The sequence below is a fragment of the Artemia sp. Qi Xiang Cuo genome, chromosome 7 (genome assembly GCF_049724085.1).
Source record: "Artemia sp. Qi Xiang Cuo chromosome 7, ASM4972408v1, whole genome shotgun sequence".
NCBI classification, from domain to species: Eukaryota; Metazoa; Arthropoda; class Branchiopoda; order Anostraca; family Artemiidae; genus Artemia; species Artemia sp. Qi Xiang Cuo.
The window spans coordinates 49,132,726-49,154,428 of record NC_142800.1 but is presented as its reverse complement, the minus strand read 5'-3'; the positions used below and the strand labels follow the sequence as shown (position 1 = coordinate 49,154,428).

Sequence of the window (21,703 nt, the reverse complement as noted above, 5' to 3'; positions counted from 1 at the left end):
AGACATTATGGTTCTGCCCCTTTTCCCTGCTTCCCAGTGGCGGATCCAGAGGGCGAGGGCCCCACCCCCTAACGTAGTCTAAATTAGTCTAATTTACTTAATTAACGCAAGTTTGCGTTAATTAAACTTGCTCCTAACGCGAGTTTATTGGATCGATCTATTTTGCGCCCCCCCTCTAAAAATATTGTTGTGATGGTGTATTTTATAGTATTTGGGGGTTGTAGTCGTAGATGCCTTTATTCTCCCTTTATAGGGGAGATAAACTCCGGCCCTAAGGTAATTAAACTTTGGTAGCGTGCCTTAGGCTGTAACCGAACTAATGAGGCGTACCGACTGGGTATGTTCGAGGACTAAAGGTAGATCGTAGAGAGGTTGTCTAAAATACAATACTTTTATTCAATTTACACATAGTAATTACAGATATAGATAGGCTACTGGGACTGACTGCCCCAAGTAGACCACAAGTCTCAAAAACAACAATAATATATAATAAGATACTTAGACACTTACAATGATAATACAAATTCCAAGGTATTTATAAAAACAACGGACCAGAAGTCAGTCCGGCATAAAGTTAGTATAAGATCCCCCCTTCCGATAAAATGTATCTTTTATACATTTTTATCAACCACACCTTCCCACGTAATCGTTAGGAAGTGGTAATTTCTGAATTTCCCGTTAAACAGAACTTAGCAGGATATGTTCCTTATCTTAATAAAAAGTGGTATTTCAAAACTTCATATTTGCGTCTTATATATTTTTACTAAATTAATAATTAACTAAATTAGAAAGCTTTACCACAATACTCCCCATTTAAAGAAGAATTGTCCCAATTCTCAATATTTTGCTTTTAAAACAACTTAATTTCGTTTACAGTTTTTTTTTCTGCCATCTTTGGGCCATTATGTGCATCTACCCTCAATGGGTTTCCCTAGGGTTATGTTTCTGGTCCAGTATAGGCCATGTTCTTTTTTGTCAAAGGATTTCAATTTGAAATTCATCCTTGTTTCTTTTTTTTCTCTGTCTCTAGGACTGAAAATTACTCTTTTATCCTTTCTTCATATGCATCTTCTGTTTTACTTGACTCCAAGCGGCTTAAACATAATATTAATGGTTTTGCTAAAATTAGATTTCAAGTTATATTAGACATGTCTATGAATTATTTGAGTTTAAATTTAATTCCCCTTAATAATTTAATTTATCTGTGTGATGTGGTTGATATACCGTATATTTTTCGTTTTAGAAATGCCTTGGGTAAATTACATATACATTTTGATTTTTAAATTTTCACATATTTTTCCAGCACAAAGCATTTTCACATATTTCAATAACATAAGCCATTGGGCTATGTAGCATATTTTTTATGCCTGAATTAAGTTATGTATTTATCTCAATTTCTGAAGAACTTGCAGTAAAGTCTGTATTACTGCTATAGTTTCCAAAATATCAGTTGATCGAGTATGAGATGATAGTATCAGGATATATTTGAAGTGTCTTCAAAATTTGTTACTTTCCAAAAATAAGTCAAAATATGATTGAAGGAAAAATGGATCCGAAAAGATGCTACGGCAAATTTAATTTCCAAATAAAAAAACTAGCTAATGCTGTATCTAAAATAAATATCCACATTAGTATACATATAAAGTATAAAATTTTACATATATAGTAGAAAGAAACACTCAATTTTGTATTTCAACTGAGTTAATTTCGTAACTCAGTTTGATTACTATTATGTACTTTTCTCTCTTTTAATTACCCCAAAAATAATATCCCGCTTAAATCGAAATATTAGGTTTCTTGCTGGATTATTCTTTGAAACTTAATACTAAACGGATTATATTACAAAAAAAATTATTAATACTTTGATTCGAGGTCAAACATTTACATATAACATTACATCACTAGTTAGAATTTAAAATAAATTAAAACAGCGTATATATAAATAAGCATTGTGTAATAACTTACACAAGTATTAAAGTCGCAAAACCAGATATGTTATTATACTATTAGTTAAAACTTAAAGCATTTTTTAAAAACAAAACACGGTGTAGACTAGTATTTATAACAGTAGATATTTTCTCAATTACATTTGTTACAACTATATAACTTTTCTCATATACGGCTGTATATATTTTGTTTTAAAACTTTGGTTCTATTTCGAACCCACTTGTGTCATTAACTGTCATTATCTTATAAGCCTGTTTGTCTATTCAGACTTTTAAACTTTTCAGTTCTTTTCGAATTTCTTGGTACTTTATACAGTTTTATAACGTTTCTGTCTCTAATCTCTCTTTTTTCAGCTTTAATGTCATTTTTGTTTAAGGCTTTTATTTACAGCTTATATCTGATAAGCTAAAAAAAATTTTTGCTGTTCACCTTATACCTGTAATGCCATTATCAATTGACTTTGCCTGTACTCTGAAGGTTCGCTTACCATGACTGCCTTCTGGTAGCTCCTTATAACGTTTCCAGGTCCTCTTGTCATGGCTACAGCTAAAAAGACTTATATGAACCTGCACACACAATAATTAATTATTTAATAATTTGTGGGCACAATTTTATCTTGGGCTATTCTTTTTTTTTTTAAAGTGGCTCTTCTGCAGAAAATACCTGGCCTTCATGGCACACAGTAATTCTGTTTTTGACATACAAGTGACAATGACTATTTTCACTTTAACTTCCCCACTTTTAGTGGTCTTTTCTTAGGTTTCAACTTCAAATTAAGTCCTTATTGATATTATGTGAATTTTTTTTTTAATTTTTCATGCCATATTAGTCATTTTTCTGAAAACGACTTCCACATAAGAGAGCCAAATTTTTTTTATCGACTACTTTTATCATTTATCCAAAATTTCTATTAATCTCGGCCCACGTTAACCAATGTAACGGTGGCACCGTAGTATTAATGCTACTTATTTGTACTTATTTAGTATAATTTTCATACTAGTTCGTTCGGCAAGCTTAATAAGTGCGTATAACAGAGTTTAACTGACTTCATTCAGTTTATTTTCCTTTTAGTTTCTTCTGGATATATTTTCAACCTGAACCCTTCTCTTTTTTTTTATTCGATATTTCAATGGAGCATAAGGGTTTTTTCAAGTATTTTCCCGCTTTTTCAGTAAATTATGTCTTTTTTTTAAAGCCTATATTTATATATTCAATGATCTTTTTCAATAACCTTAACAAGTTTTTATGCTGATTGCTCTTTATGATCAAATTCATTATCTCCAAATTTCTAAGAGGTGGGGGGGGTGTCTTATTTTTGTAACTTGTATTTTTTGAAATTATTTAAATTTTTTCTTTCGAAAGTTTTTGGTGTTAGAAAAGTACTGTAATTTTTCAGCTATTTTTTTAACACTTTTAATTAAGTTTTGCTCCAAAATTTCTAGTTCTTATTTATTCGTAAAAATGTACGTTTTACTATATCCTGATTCCCGCAAAATTGTGTGGTTTTCATCGCAGACGCATATTCCATGTCTGTGGTATTTTACCAAAAATTAATACCTATGTCGTGCCAAAAGTTGCTTAGAGATAGGGGTTATCTATTGTGGTTTCCCTATAATCTTTTATATTATTCGTGTCTGGAATTATCCTCAGTTTAATTTGCGTCTTAGTTTTATACATTCATTGAGTGTAATTTGTCCCTTTCGTGATACTTTGACTATTACCCTGTTCTACAAGTTTATGGGTTTAGTTCCTCCTGCTATTTTTTATTTTAGCAAGAAGGATTTTACACGAACACTCAGCCCACACCTTCTCCAGTTTGACCGATATTTCTAATATCAATTTGATTAGCTTGGTGGATCCCCCCCCCCAATGACAAGACTTTTAGCAGTTTTTGTTTTCAAATGCAAACGGTCCTGTCATTGGTGTTTTTCACCTGCAATGTCCTCGCCCTGTTATTTCTGTTAATGGTGTGTTGTGAATTTATTTAATATGTGAAATTAATTATACCCGAGAAAAACTTTGCTTTACGCTGTGCTATACTTTTAAATTGTGACCCATTTTATCTACGGCTTCTTGTTTATATATACCGTCCTTATTGGTAAGTGTTTAATTTATCAAACTTCTACTATTTATAACAAGATTACAGTTAGCTTGTACATGTAGGGCGCACTTAATGTAAACTCTTGCTGTTTTTCCTATTATAATTATTTTAAAATTCTTCAAAAATATTTTTTTTTCAAATTCGACTGAAAGTGTCACCTCAGAGAGTCAAAGGTCAGTAGATGCATTGCATTTACTTAACAACGAGAGACCAGCAGTGATTGAGCTCACTCCAAATTTGCTAGCTTCCAATGACCCTGTTTCAGTAGACTAACCTCCTTTTTTTTTTTTTTTTTTTTTATTTTTTTTTAATTATCCCCCCAAAATATATTTTTTAATATACATATCAAAAGAATCGCCTTTTAATGCTGATTCTAAATATGTATAACTTAATTAGGTTCACTCCACCCATTTAAAAGTTACGTGGCCTTACTTATTTCCTTTTTTTTTGAAGCAAAGCCTAATTTGTTTTGACAAGTCTTGACATTACACCACTCGCGAAGTCTTATCTCGTATCGGAAACAAAATTTTGCAGGAACCTATGATGTCACTTCAGATCGGAGCTAATAATTTAGCGTTAGAACGTGACGGTCATAATTTTTTCTGGCGATATATATTTGAAGGAAAACTTGATGTTATTTATATACCGATTGAAAAGAAAATATAGATATTTCTTTAGAGGTTTTTTTACTCGTTTTATTTTTATTTACTATTTTGTTTCCGTAATATTATTTCTATTTAGTTCCTGGATACAATCAACTTGTAGGCTAATTTGAATATAAGGGACTATTGGCTTCAGTCTATTTTATTTCTACTATCAGACTATGTTTTATCTGATATGCACTACCTGATATTCGACTAAACTCTACTGATTTATAATCAGACTAGAGTTGGGGATGAATTGTCATTGAATAACCGTAAGAGTGGCCCAGAGTCATCATTATTAGCTATTCCAAAAGGATGCATTGCCTTCTCTGTTTGTCCTAATGTGGCTTAGGTTCTTTGTAAACAAGCATAACAGTTTTCATACACTGGTAGCTTTACATCTACATGGCTTAAAATTCAAATTAGAACTTTCTTCGGACGCATTTTGTGCGGCTAATTCAGAATTTGAACTTTTTCTAACACCATTATTCAGATGAAGGTCATCTGTGTAGGTAAAGGAGACCCTTTTTAAGACCTATCCCCATGCCTCCATTTTCTGTGATTAACGGTTTCTTTCACCAAATTTCTCGCCTTATGCAGAGTTCCCATCAGAGCTGGGTAACAACTCTTTTTTTTGCTTCCTTCGGTGACTTTTGCTAAGCTTCCACATTTGCTTTCTTACTTATAACGTTACTTTTCTCGTTTTTTCCATCCCTTTCCTCAAGTACTTTAATTATATATATTTATAGATCTTTTCCTTCCCTTTGCTTGTGATACTACATAACTAACCTAGTATTTGTTAGCTTTATCAAAGGTCTAATGCTTACTGCGTCGTAAAACGCCATACTTTTGAAGCGTCTCTACTCCTAAGAACACTCGCAAATGGCAGCTTCTAACCTATGATTGTTCGGACCACAATTTATGTGCTTCCTTTGCTAAATTGTAGCAGTGTTATCCTTGAACAATAAGTCTATACCCTGTAGTAAGGTTGACTTAGGACCCTATTTGCTACTATTATGTCTAAAATTCTTCTATTTCTACCAGCGTTTCATCAGTCCAGCTAGATTTTTTTTTTTTTATTTACGTATTATTTTTTATTTTGTTCTTTCAATTCGCGGTACAAATACTTTATTATTTAGATATATACGGTACTACTACACTTCAGTTATTAATAACACTAATAAAACTACTAACAATACACATACTTCTACTTGCTAAATACTGAATACTATTTTTTTCATTTTACAATTCTTGATTGAGCCTTTTCTCCATTTTTTCTATTGTACCCAACTCTTTGGGGGGGATACAAATCTATTTCTAATAGCCAAAGTTCGGCCAAAGCTGCTCGAAGTTTTGCAAATTCGAGCGCCGCTAAAAGAAAAATACATTTACTTTCCCCTTCTAATACGGTCATTTCGATTTTTTTTTTTTTTTTTTTTTTGCAACCTTATTTATTCTCCTCGACCCAGTTTTTCTAGCGACCACCAGTTGTTGTGACGTGTTTTTTTTATGGTATTTTGGGGGTGTAATCGTAGATGCCTTTATTATACCTTCATAGGGGAGATAAACTCCGGCCCTAAGGTAATTAAACTTTGGTAGCGTGCCTTAGGCTGTAACCGAACTAATGAGGCGTACCGACTGGGTATGTTCGAGAGGCTAAAGGTAGATCGTAGAGAGGTTGTCTAAAACACAATACTTTTATTCAATTTACACATAGAAATTACAGATATAAATATGCTACTGGGACTGGCTGTCCCGTGTAGGCCAAAAGTCCCAAAAAGTACAATAATATACAATAAAATACTTAGACACCTACAATTGTAAGACAAAATTCTAAGGTATTCCTAAAAACAATGGACCAGATGATACTTCGGCACAAAGTTATTACCAGATTCCGCCTTCCGATAAGATATAGCTTTTATACATTTTTATCAACCACACCTTCCTACGTAATCGCTAGGAAGTGGTAATTTCTCAATTTCCCGTTAAACAGAACTTAGCAGGATATGTTCCTTATCTTAATAAAAAGTGGTATTTCAAAACTTCATATTGGCGTCTTATATATTTACTAAATTAATAATTAACTAAATTAGAAAGCTTTACCACAAAATCCTGGATCCGCCCCAGCTGCTTCCAGCATACAATCTAAAGTGCCCTTTCCCAGTATTCTCCTCTTTCTTTCTACATCAGTACCTGAAAGTTTGAACTCCCTAATATGTTTCCGATAGATTGTAAATGTGCAATTTTGATGACTTGGATAAACATACAAAGTTTCAACTCGATCCGACAAGCCATTCCCAAAATTATTGCAGATAGTTTGAAAACTCGTTTACACATACCATCTTTTGATACACTCAGGTATGCGTGTCGTTTCCAGGGTATACCCTTGTGTAATTCTAGGAATCTTGGTCTAGCAAACGATGGCGAACAGCTCACGATATCAGGTTTAAACTTTCAGAGAGTTTTGAGGGGGACAAGTGGATTTTGAATTATGACTTGGGAGGGACAATAAGGGTAAAACAAAATACGCTATCTGGAGTATCAAAATATCATATTTACAATATCTCGGGGAGGGAGATAAAACTTCCAAGTCGTGTTTGAGGAGGAAAGGAAGAGAAACTGGGTGACATCAAATTTTGTGTCTAGAGGGAGGGAGGGCAAAATATGTTTTGTCCCTGATCAACTAAACTTAATTGGATTACAAGCCACTATGGGACTTCGATTCTATTTACGATTAAGTAGCAAAGTAAATAAAAACACTATTAAGGAGTTATCTTTAGTAGGATGGGGGGAGGTGTCAAGTGAACCTCGAATTCCAACTCGGGAGAAATGAAATTCCAGCTTCCCAATGGAAGCTTCTAGCTTCCTATATGTAAGCAATTGGCAAAGTTTATAGCTTGCAGCCCTTCCCCCGGATGTTTTGGGGAATCAAGTTATCCTCAAAGGCATAGTTATTAGATCTCTCGATTATACTGAACAAAATGCCTATCTAAAAATTTTGATCAGACGACTTTGAGAAAAAAGGGGCGTTAGAGAGGGGGTCGAGCCGCCCTCCAACATTTTTATACTCTTAAAAACGGCATTAGAACTTTTGATTTTGACAAAATGAGCCCTCTCCCAATCTTCTAATATTACTGGTTCGGTACGATCCCTCCTGGAAAAAAAACAAACCAAAAACAAATAAAAACGCATCCATGATCAATCTTCTGACAAAAAATTCAAAATTCCACATTTTTGTATGTAAGAGCTGAAAACCTCTAAAGTAGGTTCATCTGGTATGCTGAATCTGATGGTGTGTTTTTAACTAAGACCACTAAATGTTTTGGGGCTGTTTCTCCCCTTTTCAAAATTTGGGAAATTTCCTCAGGCTCGTAACTTTTTATGGGTAACATCAACTTAAATGAATTCCATATATTTTGAACAAACATCAAAATTTGATTCTTTTGTTGTATCCATTGTTATCAAAACTCTGTTTCTTAGAGGTTCGGTAACTATTGAGCCGCATCGCTCCATACTACGGCGTTCCCGGCAGGCGACGCGACTTCGAATATGGCGGCGAAGTCGAAAAATCCTTTTCATGCCATAAATCTAGGAAAACCCACTACAGTCATTAAACAGGCAAAATCTAGAATAAATGTGGGATGCTGGAATGTAAGATCCGTCAAACAAGAAGCCACGCAAGTTTTTCTTGTCCATGAGATGGAGAAGTACAACATAGACATACGTTGCATATCCGAGACCAGAATTTCAGGTTCTGGCTCCATAGTTATTACAGCTCCTGAAACGCTAAATCCATTTCATTTTTCTACTCCGGAGTAGATAATTCGGGACTCCACGGAGTTGGTTTCATCATGAACCATAGAACCAGAAATGCTCTCCTAGAATGGGAACCAGTCTCCTGTAGACTTGCCAGAATCAGACTAAAAGGAAACCCCGCAAATGTGTCGATAATTTCTACCTATGCCCCCACCCGTGACGCTGCTGATAATACCAAGGATGGTTTCTACGGCGAGCTACAGCAGCTGTCTTCTTCTGTTGCCGCACGTGATTACTTGATTGTTGCTGGAGACTTCAACGCAAGAGTTGGTCCGTCTGACCAAACCACAAGACAAATCATGAAAAAATTTGGACAAGGTAATAGATGCGAAATTGGGCAAAGGTTGTGAAACTACGCCTTGATGAACCACCTTGTTGTCACCAATACCATATTTCAGAACAAACCTAGACACCTTTTAACTTGGCATTCAAATGACGGTGTCACTAAGGCTCAAATAGACTTCATTCTCGTACGCCAGCGCTGGAGAAGCTCCGTACTGGACTCTCCCTCTTACAACGGCGCGGAAACAGGCTCGCAGTCTGGGTCTGACCACAAGATTGTTGCTTCAAAAATTTTGCTACGTCTTGCAACTCGGAGAAAAAACAAGCCCAAGGCAGGATTCGACATTGGTAAGCTTCAAGACAAAGAAGTTCGGCAGGCCCTCAATTTGGAACTGACTAACCGATTTGACACCCTCAGTGCTGATTAAAACCCAACCCCCGAGAAGAGATGGGAGACCTTTAAAACAGTTATGACAGAGACTGCTTATGAGAGCCTAGGCCGAGAAAAAAACACACGACAGCACTGGATTACCGCTAGGACCCTGTCAATAGTCGGTGAGCGAAGACAAAAGATGAGCGGCCCTAAAGAAGAAACAAAAGAGCTGCGAAGACAGGTAAAACGCTCGGTTCGTCTGGACCGCCACTAAATGTGGGAAGATGCTACCGTGTCATTAGAGAAAGCAGCACGCTCACATGATACCTGCAAGCTTTACCAGATCCCGAAAGAGTCCGTTGGTAAGAAAGCTGGTGTCTCAGAAATTGTCAAAGACAGATCAGGAAAAATCATCAGCTGTCAGAAGGAGCGTTTAGCAAGATGGAAGGATCACTTTCAGATCCTCTTAAACCCATCCCCATCATCCGCTCCTGATGCTTTCCCACCTGCCATTTCTAAAGAACCCTACGACGTCGAGCTGGATACAGCGATTAGAGCCGAAATACTAAAAGCGATCAAGACCCTGAAGAACCACAACGGCCCAGGCGAAGACGGCCTCCCCCCGGACGTGTACAAACAATGCCCTGAGGTCACTGCTGAACAGCTCCATGGAATTCTCGAAGAAGTGTTGAGGTCCAATTCTTTCCAAAAAGATTGGAAGACATCAGTCATTCTCCCTTTTTATAAGAAAGGAGATAAAACCGAATGCAAAAATTACCGCAAAATCAGTCTTATAGACATTGTAGTCAAAATATTTGGGATCATACTCTTGAACAGCTTCAAAGGGGCAAGGGAGGAAGAGGAAATCAAGCCGGCTTTCGGCCAGGTAGAGGCTGTACTGATAATATCTTCGTTTTTCGCCTCATTATCCAGCAGTTTGAAAGGTACAATCTACCCCTGATCTTGATGTTCCTGGACTTCATTGCCGCCTTCGACTCTGTCACTCGCCAGAAACTTTGGAAGATCCTAGAGAATGACGGAATGCCACTGAAGTTTGTTGAACTGATGAAGGCATACTATGACGCGTCAGTGAGCCGAGTTCGAGTCTATGGTGAAGAAACTGAAGAATTCCTTGTTGAGTTCAGAGTAAAATAAGGGTGTGTCCTCTCTCCGAATCTGTTCAATTATTGCGTCGATTGGGTGCTTGAAAATGCACTGTCGTCCTATCCAGGAGTTCAGATCGGACAGAATCTTTCACTGACTGACCTCAATTATGCGGATGATGTTGGCCTCATGGTAGACCCCGTAGAAGCTCAGAACATGCTTGACAACGTGGTGGCCTGGGCAGACCTGATCGGCTTGAAAGTCAGCACAGATGAAACGAAATTCATGGCTATTAACCACGACACAGGACCATTCACACTAGCTTTCAATCAAGTTCAGCTGGAAAAAGTCAACTGTTTTACATACTTAGGCTCCCAAATATGTATTGACGGATCTTCCGACACTGATATCCAACAAGGAATACAGAAAGCGCAGACAGTCTTTTCCTCCCTTCGGAAACCCTTATGGAATCGCCGCAAAGTCAGTGTCCGAACGAAAGTTCGAATCTACATGGCACTAGTCCGCACCGTTCTCCTTTACGGATGCGAAACATGGTCGGTAAAACTACAGCATGAGCATACACTGAAGGTGTTTGAGCATACCTGCCTGCAAAGAATTCTCAGAATACAGCTGCGTGACAGTATCTCCAGCGCGGATCTACGTCGAATGTGCAATATTCAGAGAGATGTTGCGCTCACTATTAAAGAACGCCGTGTGAAATGGTTGGGCCAAGTATTACGGAAGCCGCCAGAATACTTGCCTCGCCAAATACTTCTAGTCGAGCCTATTAGCTCCTGGAAGAGACGCCAAGGAGGACAGAGGAAGAACTGGTGGAACCTGGCCAAATCAGACCTTGAACCTCGGGGATTCAGAAAGTTCGGACACAGATGGTCAACTCAATGGCTCGCTTTTGCAGATCAGCTGGCAGAAGATCGCTCAACATGGTCCAAGAAGGTCTCCAAGATCATCGATGCCGGGCGAGGTGGAAACGCCTCATTCCCGCCACAAGTACAAGTAAGTAAGTATCGCTCCTTACTTACAATGTGTTACCACAAACTGTATGATAATGATATTAATTCCTGAAAACCTTAGCAATTAAAAATTTCACTAAGCAGAATTTTTGGTACTGTTGCATTAAGCAGACACCACTATATACTATATATCAAGGAAACGAGAGACGAAACCCGTCAAACGGGTTATTTGCAAGAGACCGCTATAGAGAAATGGAATACAAAGCGTGGTTTTCATTGCGTTTACGATATTTTAACTGTTGTTTTCTGGGGATTAGGTTACATATTTAATATATGCTATGTTGTACCCCACCCCCCTAATGTGAAGATATATAGCTCAAATTTGTTTTTACACTATTATATTTTCATCCTATTTTGTTTGATTTCATTAGCATTAACCAAACTTGACTTCTTTCGCGGTGTCCGCATAATGCACCAGTACCGATTTTTTTTTCAATGTTATAATCACACATTTTTTTTTTTTTTTTGGTATATCTGGTTTTCGGTAAACAGGAAATGATCCGATAACCTGTAGAGGGTTTATGGGTATAGGGGTGGCGAGCAGCAACCAAACTCCCGTTTGTAATAATGTCTGTCCAAGTAAGTTTGGTTGAATGCTAATTTGAATTTTTTAGTATTCATTTGGGTATTCGGCTGCTACTTGCTCCTTTGAATGTTCATGAGATAAAAAGAACAAAAACATTTTAACACTGAAACACTGAACGTTTTTGAATTAATGTAGGTTTTGATTTTGGCTCACCGTACATGAATAATTAAAACGAAATTTGCATATTAATTTTACTTTTTTTTGCTGAATGGCTTTCTCGAAAGTTGTTTAATCTTATTTACGAACGTTTTTATTAGTAATAAATATAAGTAACTTGCAAATCAACTTACGTAACGAACTTCTATATTCATATATTTTTATTGCATATGTTAGGGGGTTCACTCCCTAGTCAATACCTCGTTCTTTACGCTAAAGTTTGAATTTTTTGCGAATTCTTTAAGAATGACCCCTTAATCACAAAGGCCCTTAATTAGAATAAAAAGCTCTTTGTTATTAGAATAAATAGCGTGCATTTCCAGGCCTTTACTCTTTAGTGTGTTAAGAGTTTTAGGCAAGAATCATTTTGAGGGGATATCTCCTTTGAATCTAAGGACTAGTTTAAAGTAAACATCTTAGCTTAGAAGATTAGGATTTAATTTACACCGGAGTTACAAAATAACAGTACTGTAAGCGCTGATCGATGCCTCTTTAATTTCCGAATGATTCTATACGAATCAGATATACGATAATTATATTCAAATTACGTTTTATCCTTGATTTTTGGTTTATCAACTTATGCTTACACAAGAATGAAAAACACATCAAATTCTATTTTTCTGTCATTGGAAACTCACACGGTACTCTGTCACATCATTGTAAATACCGGATCAGAACAACTATTCGATTATCTGATCAGTAGTCTCATGGTCGGTCCTATATCAATGGTTAGCAACTATGACCGGTACCTCTCGAACAGTCCATTGGAACAAGCATTTGGGAAAGAGGATTAATTTCACAAGAAACTTTTCAAGATTGTTTTGCATCAGAATTCGAGCGTATCCAGGTATTTCCGCGTAGAGAGTAGTTGAGGCTTAGAAGTGCTCTACGCCTCAGAAATATGTCCATTGTTCCCGTGCCCCATAATTTTTAAGCGGTTCTGTGGTTCTAAAAACGTTAGAGATAGGGCGTCTGACTCTTTAAATCATCTTTCTCATGTCCCAATGGTGCAAGGTACTCGTCCTGTAATTTTAAAGCCGACGGAAGAAAAACACCTGCCTATTTTTCTGTTGAAGAGCTGTTGGTGTTGGAGGGACTACAGACCGACCTTGTTCCTCCAGTCACACAGGTTGGAAACCCTTGCATGATTCTGCTTCAAATAAGGTGTCGCATGCATATCTTTCTGCTAAAAAATTGACGGTAAAGGGGAGGGGACGACACTGAAGGGACTGTGGGCTTAATTAGGTCCTTTAATCATACAGATTGATAATTTTGAATAAATCTGGTTAAAAAAAGGTAATTTCCCACCAAGTTAGAGTAAGGCTGTTTTGCATTGAATCAGGACTTGCCCATTTTTAAGCAAAGTCACGAATTAGATCATTTTAGCACGAAAGCAGCACTAAACAAGAAACAAGCTTTGCAGCGACTCACACTTAAAGTAATTTTTGCAACGAGTCATTTTTGCACCGCATTGCCGAAATTATAGAAATTGGACATAAATTGTCTCTATATCAAGTAAGGAATTTCCTCGTTTTTATGCCCAGTAAGGACTTCGCTTGTTTTTGTGTCGAGTTAGCCAGCGGCTTGGACGTAGAGAGTAGTTAGGTCTTAGAAGTGCTCTACGCCTCAGAAATACGTCCATTGTTCCCGTGCCCCATAATTTTTAAGCGGTTCTGTGGTTCTAAAAACGTTAGAGATAGGGCGTCTGACTCTTTAAATCATCTTTCTCATGTCCCAATGGTGCAAGGTACTCGTCCTGTAATTTTAAAGCCGACAGAAGAAAAACACCTGCCTATTTTTCTGTTGAAGAGCTGTTGGTGTTGGAGGGACTACAGACCGTCCTTGTTCCTCCAGTCACACAGGTTGGAAACCCTTGCATGATTCTGCTTCAAATAAGGTGTCGCATGCATATCTTTCTGCTAAAAAGTTGACGGTTAAGGGGAGGGGACGACACTGAAGGGACTGTGGGCTTAATTAGGTCCTTTAATCATATAGATTGAAAATTTTGAATAAATCTGGTTAAAAAAAGGTCATTTCCCACCAACTTAGAGTAAGGCTGTTTTGCATTGAATCAGGACTTGCCCATTTTTAAGCAAAGTCACGAATTAGATCATTTTCGCACGAAAGCAGCACTAAACAAGCTTTGCAGCGACTCAGACTTAAAGTAATTTTTGCAACGAGTCATTTTTGCACCGCATTGCCGAAATTATAGAAATTGGACATAAACTGTCTCTACACCAAGTAAGGAATTTCCTCGTTTTTATGCCCAGTAAGGACTTCGCTTGTTTTTGTGTCGAGTTAGCCTGCGGCTTGGATCTGGTCTGTTTTTGCACTGAGATGGAGAACCCTTGCATTATTATGGTTTAAAAAGGTTTAACATGCATCGTTTCCTATTAAAAGTTGGCAGTGCAGAGGGAGGCGGTTCGGAAGAGCCACGGAGCCGATTTGAAACTCCAATAATGCATATTTAAATTATCTTCATTTATTACAGTTTTAACAAGATACATCACGTCGACCTTTTCTACTAAAATGTGCCGATAACAATGTATAATTTTGCGAACAATTGCATAATTGTGTACCCTTGTTCTTAGGACTGCGTGGGTTATCCCCCCCCCCCTTGAAAACCGAACATTTTTGTGCCCTCTGATCAATCTATGTAAACAGTGATCTGAAAATTTGATCTGGGACCACGGTCAGTTGCAGGTAGGCATAGGTTTGAGGAGACAGTAGGGGGATTAGTTACCCTCCAATCCCTTGCAGTCCTCTAGCTACGATAATAAACCTAGTTTTCCTTCGAAAGAGTCCCCTCCCAAGTTTCAACGAACATCCCTTATATAAGAAACGGATGGGGAAAAAGTAAAAATAGAAATGAAAGATGGGAGACACACCACTCCTTATTAAGTCAATGCTACTTCGATGACTCTAATTTTTATTTAGAAGATAAATTAAAATTGGAACACTTAAAAGGAGGAACTTATTCTAAGCAGTATCTAGAAGAAATTAACCTATAATTTAACTACACCTAATTTTTTTTTTACATTTTATTCTATTTAGGCTAAAATTAGTTCATGAGCCGGAAACTACAGGAACAAGTTATTGACGCCGATTTAGGCACCAAAGGCATGATACTCGTGTTAATTTGCACTACTCTTATCAACCTGGGAATAGTTAGGCTAATAAAAGTTCAACTCCTTGATCTATCTTTTTTAGTTAAGGTATATATCAAGATATTCCGGTAGTCCACGGATCAATAAAACAAGTTCAAAGCTTTACCTCCTGCTAAACTCCATTCCGGTCATAGAATGTTTCTTTTGTTGTTCTTCGTTGTACAGACTCAACGATTCGTCTATAATACGAGTTAACTTTCCAGTAAGAATTTTAAAGATTCTTATCTGAAAACAAATACAATAAGAAACAGTAAGAAGCATGAGGACTTTACATACACATCCAATATTACATACATTACACACACGCACATATACATACGTCCAATCTAAATGAACTTTCATGGATGATCTTTTGTTACAATTAGTTTAATAATCGACGGCAACGATTCTTCTCCAGTCTTATCGTCTTATGATAGTAAAACTTTCGTGTTATATTGGATATCAAAGTTTTCATCTTATGCATGATCCTCTAATTTTCGTCTAATATTGGATAACAAAATTTTTGTCTTTTAATGGACAGATGTTGGACAGACTTTCTCTATTACTATCTCTTACAATCTTTCTTGACAGTTTACCCAAATTCATTTATTTAAATTCGTTTTATGATAATTTGATTTTAAAAAAAGAAGTTTTTTCCATGAAAAGAAAAGATATAACTTGAAGCTTAAATGGTCTGAAATGTGCTTATATAAGATGTCTCACCTAAAAGAAGGAGAAATTCTTATGATTGAACAAAGGAAACCTGAACTGAGCACAAATGACAATGAGTGATTGTCGCTCCCTCAACCCCCCATATGACTAGAATGTCATTTATACTTTACTAAGAACTAAATAGATTGCTTAAACTCAAGTTTTAATTGCCCAATCGATATTCCTACACGTATGAAAGGAATGAATTTAAAAGAAAAATACACATAGGAAAATAAGAATCTTTTTAAAATAGTAAAACCGAATTAACTGTTAAAAGTTTTTAGGAGGAGAAACTTTTTAACACTAACTTTTGTGGTAATGCTGCTAAGCCTCAAAAGGCTAGTGTCATTTGTGTTTTCCTGAAAACATATTACATAGCTTAAGCAAAAAATTGGTCAATTGATTTTCATTGCATTTGAAAGGAAATAGATTTAAAAGAGTATTCCAGTCCATGGCCTTTGAAATTGGGAGGAGACACAAAATATTTTTGATGATTCTAAATTACTGATTATCTCAGAAATTTTAGTCAGTAAGTTGTCATAGAATATCGAGAGAAGGATCATTCGAACAGATATTCAAAGTTCTAATCCCCTTTTTAAGTTAAAAAACAGTAGGCCTAATAGAATGATGCTAGAAGTTTTCCCGATTTCTTTTCTAATCCCAATTTCATCTCAATTTCTCGATTCCGATACGATTTTCGATTAAGGCCCCAGGAATGCATATTCTTATGTGTTATTTGCGGTATCAAAAGCAATTACAAGACTTTAGCTAGCCAAAGTAATTGATCAAGTCGGTGTAAAACATATTTCTGAAACTGATTACGAATCATTTACTGTTTCTGAATAATGAAAAACATAATCAAGATTTAATCACACGTCAGGAAGTTCAATTTTGTTTTCATCAGTAGTGCAGATTGAGGGAACCATGAAAAAAGAACTGTGACTCCTCAAAAGGACTATATTATTGGTATTTATTTCTTAAACAAATTTACTTGCTCCTTATGCTAGGAGCCTCCAAGCTCAGTCAACGATTTATATGTTGCTTTTGCAATTAATTCCAAGCATATGATTATTGTATTACAAGTAGGCATGTATATTAAAACACCAGAGAGGGTAGGGTAGCTAAAACACCCTCCACCCCCACCAAAGATGAAAAATTTGTAGAATAGCTAAAAAGATTATGTTTCCCATTTTTAGAGCTAGAGATTAGAAAACATCTTTTAAACCAGTCACCGACGATCCCAGCTATCTCCTATTAGACAGATTTGACTCCATAAATACGTTCAAGTTCCATTTTGTAGCTAATATCTCTCCAAATTCCCTGGAAGTCATTCTGGACGGCCAGAAGTGTAACCTTAGCATGTTGAGATCTAAGCAAATTCCGTTTTAGCATCTTATTTTTAACCTATTTTCTACTATTTTTCGAAGTTGTGTCCTATTTCGAAATGCATGCCCCTTGGAGATAAAATGCCATGTACAAGACTAGTTGTAGTTATGGAAATTTTTTACTTATATCTGAAAAATTCTAAAGCACGGTGAATGTAAATAAAAAATATCAGTGCAACAAAAGACACTACCACAAGGGAATAAAGTTATTACCCTAACATCTTGATGAATTGAGGAATAAAGATTTCTTAACTAGGAAAAACAAACAATTACCTTACAAAGAATTCTGTTCAAATCAACAATATTCAGAATACTAAAGGACAAAGTTGCAACTAAAAGTTCTTAAATAATATTAATATGAATCGAAATATTTGTGTCAGGTTTTAAAAGCAACAAAAGTGTTCTATTTTTTTATATATTCTTCCGTCATGAATTGATGCAGCCAATTCTTTTTTTTTTTTTTTTTCTTAATTTACTGAGCCCAAGGTACCTCCTTTGGTCCAGTTTATATGCCATGTAAGTCTAAGCAATCGGACAAAACAAAATATTTTGGCACAGTTCTGGGTCTCACAAATCGATACTATCAATTATTTTTAATGTTCGCTTCACTGAGGTTGACCTGGCCCTGTCTATATGCGCTGAAGTTCCAATCAATTCGAGAAAAACAGATCCATCATGGATATTTTTTTTTGTCACGACTCTATGAAGTCAAAATTAATTTCTGTTTTTTTCTGTATTGGGGCGCACTTGGGCCAGGAGTCAAGGATCTAATTTTCAATTTGATCGGAGACGTAAACCTTCCAAATCACGCTTTCGGGCGTCACGAATCTTATAATCTTTGATCTGGGGTGATCGAGACGCTAGACAATTCTTCTCAACCAGTTTGCTAGTTTAATATGAACTTTCGTTTTCAAATAAGTGAAGAACATGAAAGACACCGAGATTAAAAAAAGGATTTTATTAAAAAAACAAAAACATAGTGTAGAGGCAAAGACAGAGTATATTTTACTTGTAGAAATTACTTGCAAGTGTTCTGCAGTGCGCGTGTTGCGCGAAGTGCAATATATCCGTCACTTGTTTTTCAAGATGGTATTTTTTTCTCCTTCTGACACTACGTTTTATTGATAAAACAGTACATTTCGTTGGAGTGGAGTGGTAGCCTTCCTTACCACCTTTTATCCTCAACAGGCTCTATAAGCGTTATAATTCACCATACAAATAAAATATACAAAAATGGGTATAATATTTCAAATAAGACAGTGGAATAAAACTTTTAATAACAATAAAGGTCTGAATATTTCGGCTTCACATCAAGAATTCTTTATCAACGAAAAAAAAGTAAACTAAATTAAACAGAATATGTAAAGAAAAGGAAAAAATACAAAAAAAAAAAGAAAAACAAAGAACTCACACAAGTTCTTGTTTTTTGTTTGGTATTTTATTTTATTTTTTCTTCTTTATATGTACTGTCTAATTTAGTTTATATTTTTTTTTTTTATTGATAAAAGCTTCCGTTCCTTACCATCTTTAACGCTGACAAATGAAAAATGGGTATAATATTTCAAGTAAGACAGTGGAATAAAACTTTTAATAATAATAAAGGTCTGAATATTTCGGATTCACATCAAGAATTCTTTATCAACGAAAAAGAAGAAAACTAAACTAAATTAAACAGAATATGTAAAGAAAAGGAAAAACTACAAAAAAAATCAAAAGAAAAACAAAGAACTCACACAAGTTCTTGTTCTTTGTTTGTGATTTTTAGAAAAGAAAAAGAAAAAAGAAGAAAGGCCATGTGATTTTTTATAAAGAAAAAGTAGTTTTCTAACATTGAGCTTTACATTTAAAATTACCTGTCTGTCTGCAGAATATATAGCCATTTCTTGTCCATTTGGAGACAAACAGGCAGACACAGCATAAGTTTTGTTCTTGACCAACGTGAACAAGTCTGTATCTAATTTGGATGAAAACTTGACAACTTTTGGAAAATCAAAGTCTCCTTTTGTCCCAGTCCAATATTCAATAAGACCTTGTTGGTCAAATGAAATGACAAATTCATATTTCGAGTTGTACTGAAAGAAATACTTTTATGCGACAATGGATTATATAAATCTCTATTAATTCTCTAATTAATCTAATAAAACCCTAATTTAGCCAATGGGGAGCAGAGATCTATGTGTTAACTCAATAAATACGAAACTGATGAGAACAAAAAGTAACAGGAACACTAATGAAAACTAATAAAATACTAGTCAACAGTATAGATACCGTATGTTGTCTCAAGAGCAGTATAAGGTTAAATTTTCCAGCCACAATGGTAACTGGATGGAATTCTCGAAATATACCTGCAAGTTACAGAACCAAGAAAAAGAAAGACAGAGACAGTTGAGAGAGAGAGAAAGAGAGAGAGAGAGAGAGAGAGAGAGAGAGAGAGAGAGAGAGAGAGAGAGAGAGAGAGAGAGAGGAAAGAGAGAAAGAAAGAGATAGAGAGATAGAGAGAGGATAGAGAGAAAGAAGGAGAGAGAGATATAGAGAGAGATAGAAAGAGAGAAAGAGAGAGAGATAGAGAGTAAGAATGAGAGAGAAAGAGAGAGAGAGTGAGAGAGAGAGAGAGAGAGAGAGAGAGAGAGAGAGAGAGAGAGAGAGAGAGAGAGAGAGAGAGAGAGAGAGAGAGAGAGAGAGAGAGAGAGAGAGAGAGAGAGAGAGAGAGAGAGAGAGAGAGAGAGAGAGAGAGAGAGAGAGAGAGAGAGAGAGAGAGAGAGAGAGAGAGAGAGAGAGAGAGAGAGAGAGAGAGAGAGAGAGAGAGAGAGAGAGAGAGAGAGAGAGAGAGAGAGAGAGAGAGAGAGAGAGAGAGAGAGAGAGAGAGAGAGAGAGAGAGAGAGAGAGAGAGAGAGAGAGAGAGAGAGAGAGAGAGAGAGAGAGAGAGAGAGAGAGAGAGAGAGAGAGAGAGAGAGAGAGAGAGAGAGAGAGAGAGAGAGAGAGAGAGAGAGAGAGAGAGAGAGAGAGAGAGAGAGAGAGAGAGAGAGAGAGAGAGAGAGAGAGAGAGAGAGAGAGAGAGAGAGAGAGAGAGAGAGAGAGAGAGAGAGAGAGAGAGAGAGAGAGAGAGAGAGAGAGAGAGAGAGAGAGAGAGAGAGAGAGAGAGAGAGAGAGAGAGAGAGAGAGAGAGAGAGAGAGAGAGAGAGAGAGAGAGAGAGAGAGAGAGAGAGAGAGAGAGAGAGAGAGAGAGAGAGAGAGAGAGAGAGAGAGAGAGAGAGATCCCTTTAGATAATTTATTTTAATGTTGTTGACCAAAAAAAGGGTATTATGATAATTTTGATTTGTATTATTTGGGGTTTGATTGAAAACGAAAGATGGAGGTTGTTTCATTGTATAACAGAGGGAGAAAAATAATTATGACGGCTCATTGAATGACTCAAATCGTCAATTAATGACGGTTCGAGTGATTAGCACGCTAGAGTTGAAACCTTTGTCCGTAAGGACGGGGGTTCGAGGCCTGTTATCGCTGGTTATTTGGTTTGGAACGGAGGTAAGTGGCGTCACTCTATAAGCTCAGCCAGAGTAGACCCGGCTCTAAATGGATGCCTGGAAAAATCTAGGAAAGGCAAAACGGGAAAGGTGTACAAAAACAAAGGATTGCTGGCCCCCATCCCCCCATTGCACTTCCTGACAAAAGGGCCATGAAATGGAGATAAGCACCACCAGTAGAAACTGTAAAAACTAATGCCGTATTATTTACCTTTTCCCCTTATTTAATGACACCCTTTATTTTGAAAGACTTTTCTGTAGAATTAAGCAGCTGAACTCAATTTTGACTCTTAAAAAGGACACTAGAACTTTTAATTTCCAATCGAATGAACCATCTCGGAAGTTTCTACAAAACTTCTTCCATAAGAAGTGGCTTTGTGAAAAAAATACATAGAGCCCACCTCGCTCTTTACTTTAGGTTTCGCTACCTTTATCATAGCCAGCGCTATTCCACCGTCTATAACACAGTTTCTATAAGTTTTCAATGAATCATCCGACCACAATTGAAAGTGAGAAACCACTATTTAAATAAAAGGCTACTGGTGAGCTTGTTAAGTTAGTAATGCAACTTCACGAAATAAATATTTGAATAATTTACTTAGCCTATTGTCTCTGTTTATATTTAATTTGTAATCTATTTTTCATATTAGACTCATCAATTCGTCTGAATATGTCAGTTTAAAGCCCATATGTAGATTAATAAAAAACATCTAGTTTTATAATGTTATACATGTGTGAAATTCATATTTGAAATTTATAAGATTTGTTATTCAAAGCCAATTTATTTAGTGCGTGTAACAGATAGGCCTATTTACAGTTATCATTTATCAGCCAGTTACAGGATCAGTTCAGATTAATCATCGACGATACCCTGCTCTAATATTTATTATGTGAAA

General features: G+C 36.3%; 1 protein-coding gene across 5 annotated transcripts in view; it reads right to left on the bottom strand.

Moving 5' to 3' along the window:
- The window catches only part of LOC148950367 (peptidylprolyl isomerase domain and WD repeat-containing protein 1), an 81,383-nt gene that overhangs the window by 32,768 nt on the left and 26,912 nt on the right, over positions 1 to 21,703 (bottom strand). For all 5 annotated transcript variants that reach the window (XM_089092357.1, XM_089092356.1, XM_089092355.1 and 2 more), the window contains exons 6-7: positions 19,136 to 19,354; positions 15,314 to 15,432 (exon numbers count right to left, since the gene is read on the bottom strand). In XM_089092357.1, coding sequence (XP_088948483.1) covers positions 15,314 to 15,432; positions 19,136 to 19,354 — 338 coding nt within the window. The remainder of the gene's footprint in view (positions 1 to 15,313; positions 15,433 to 19,135; positions 19,355 to 21,703) is intronic.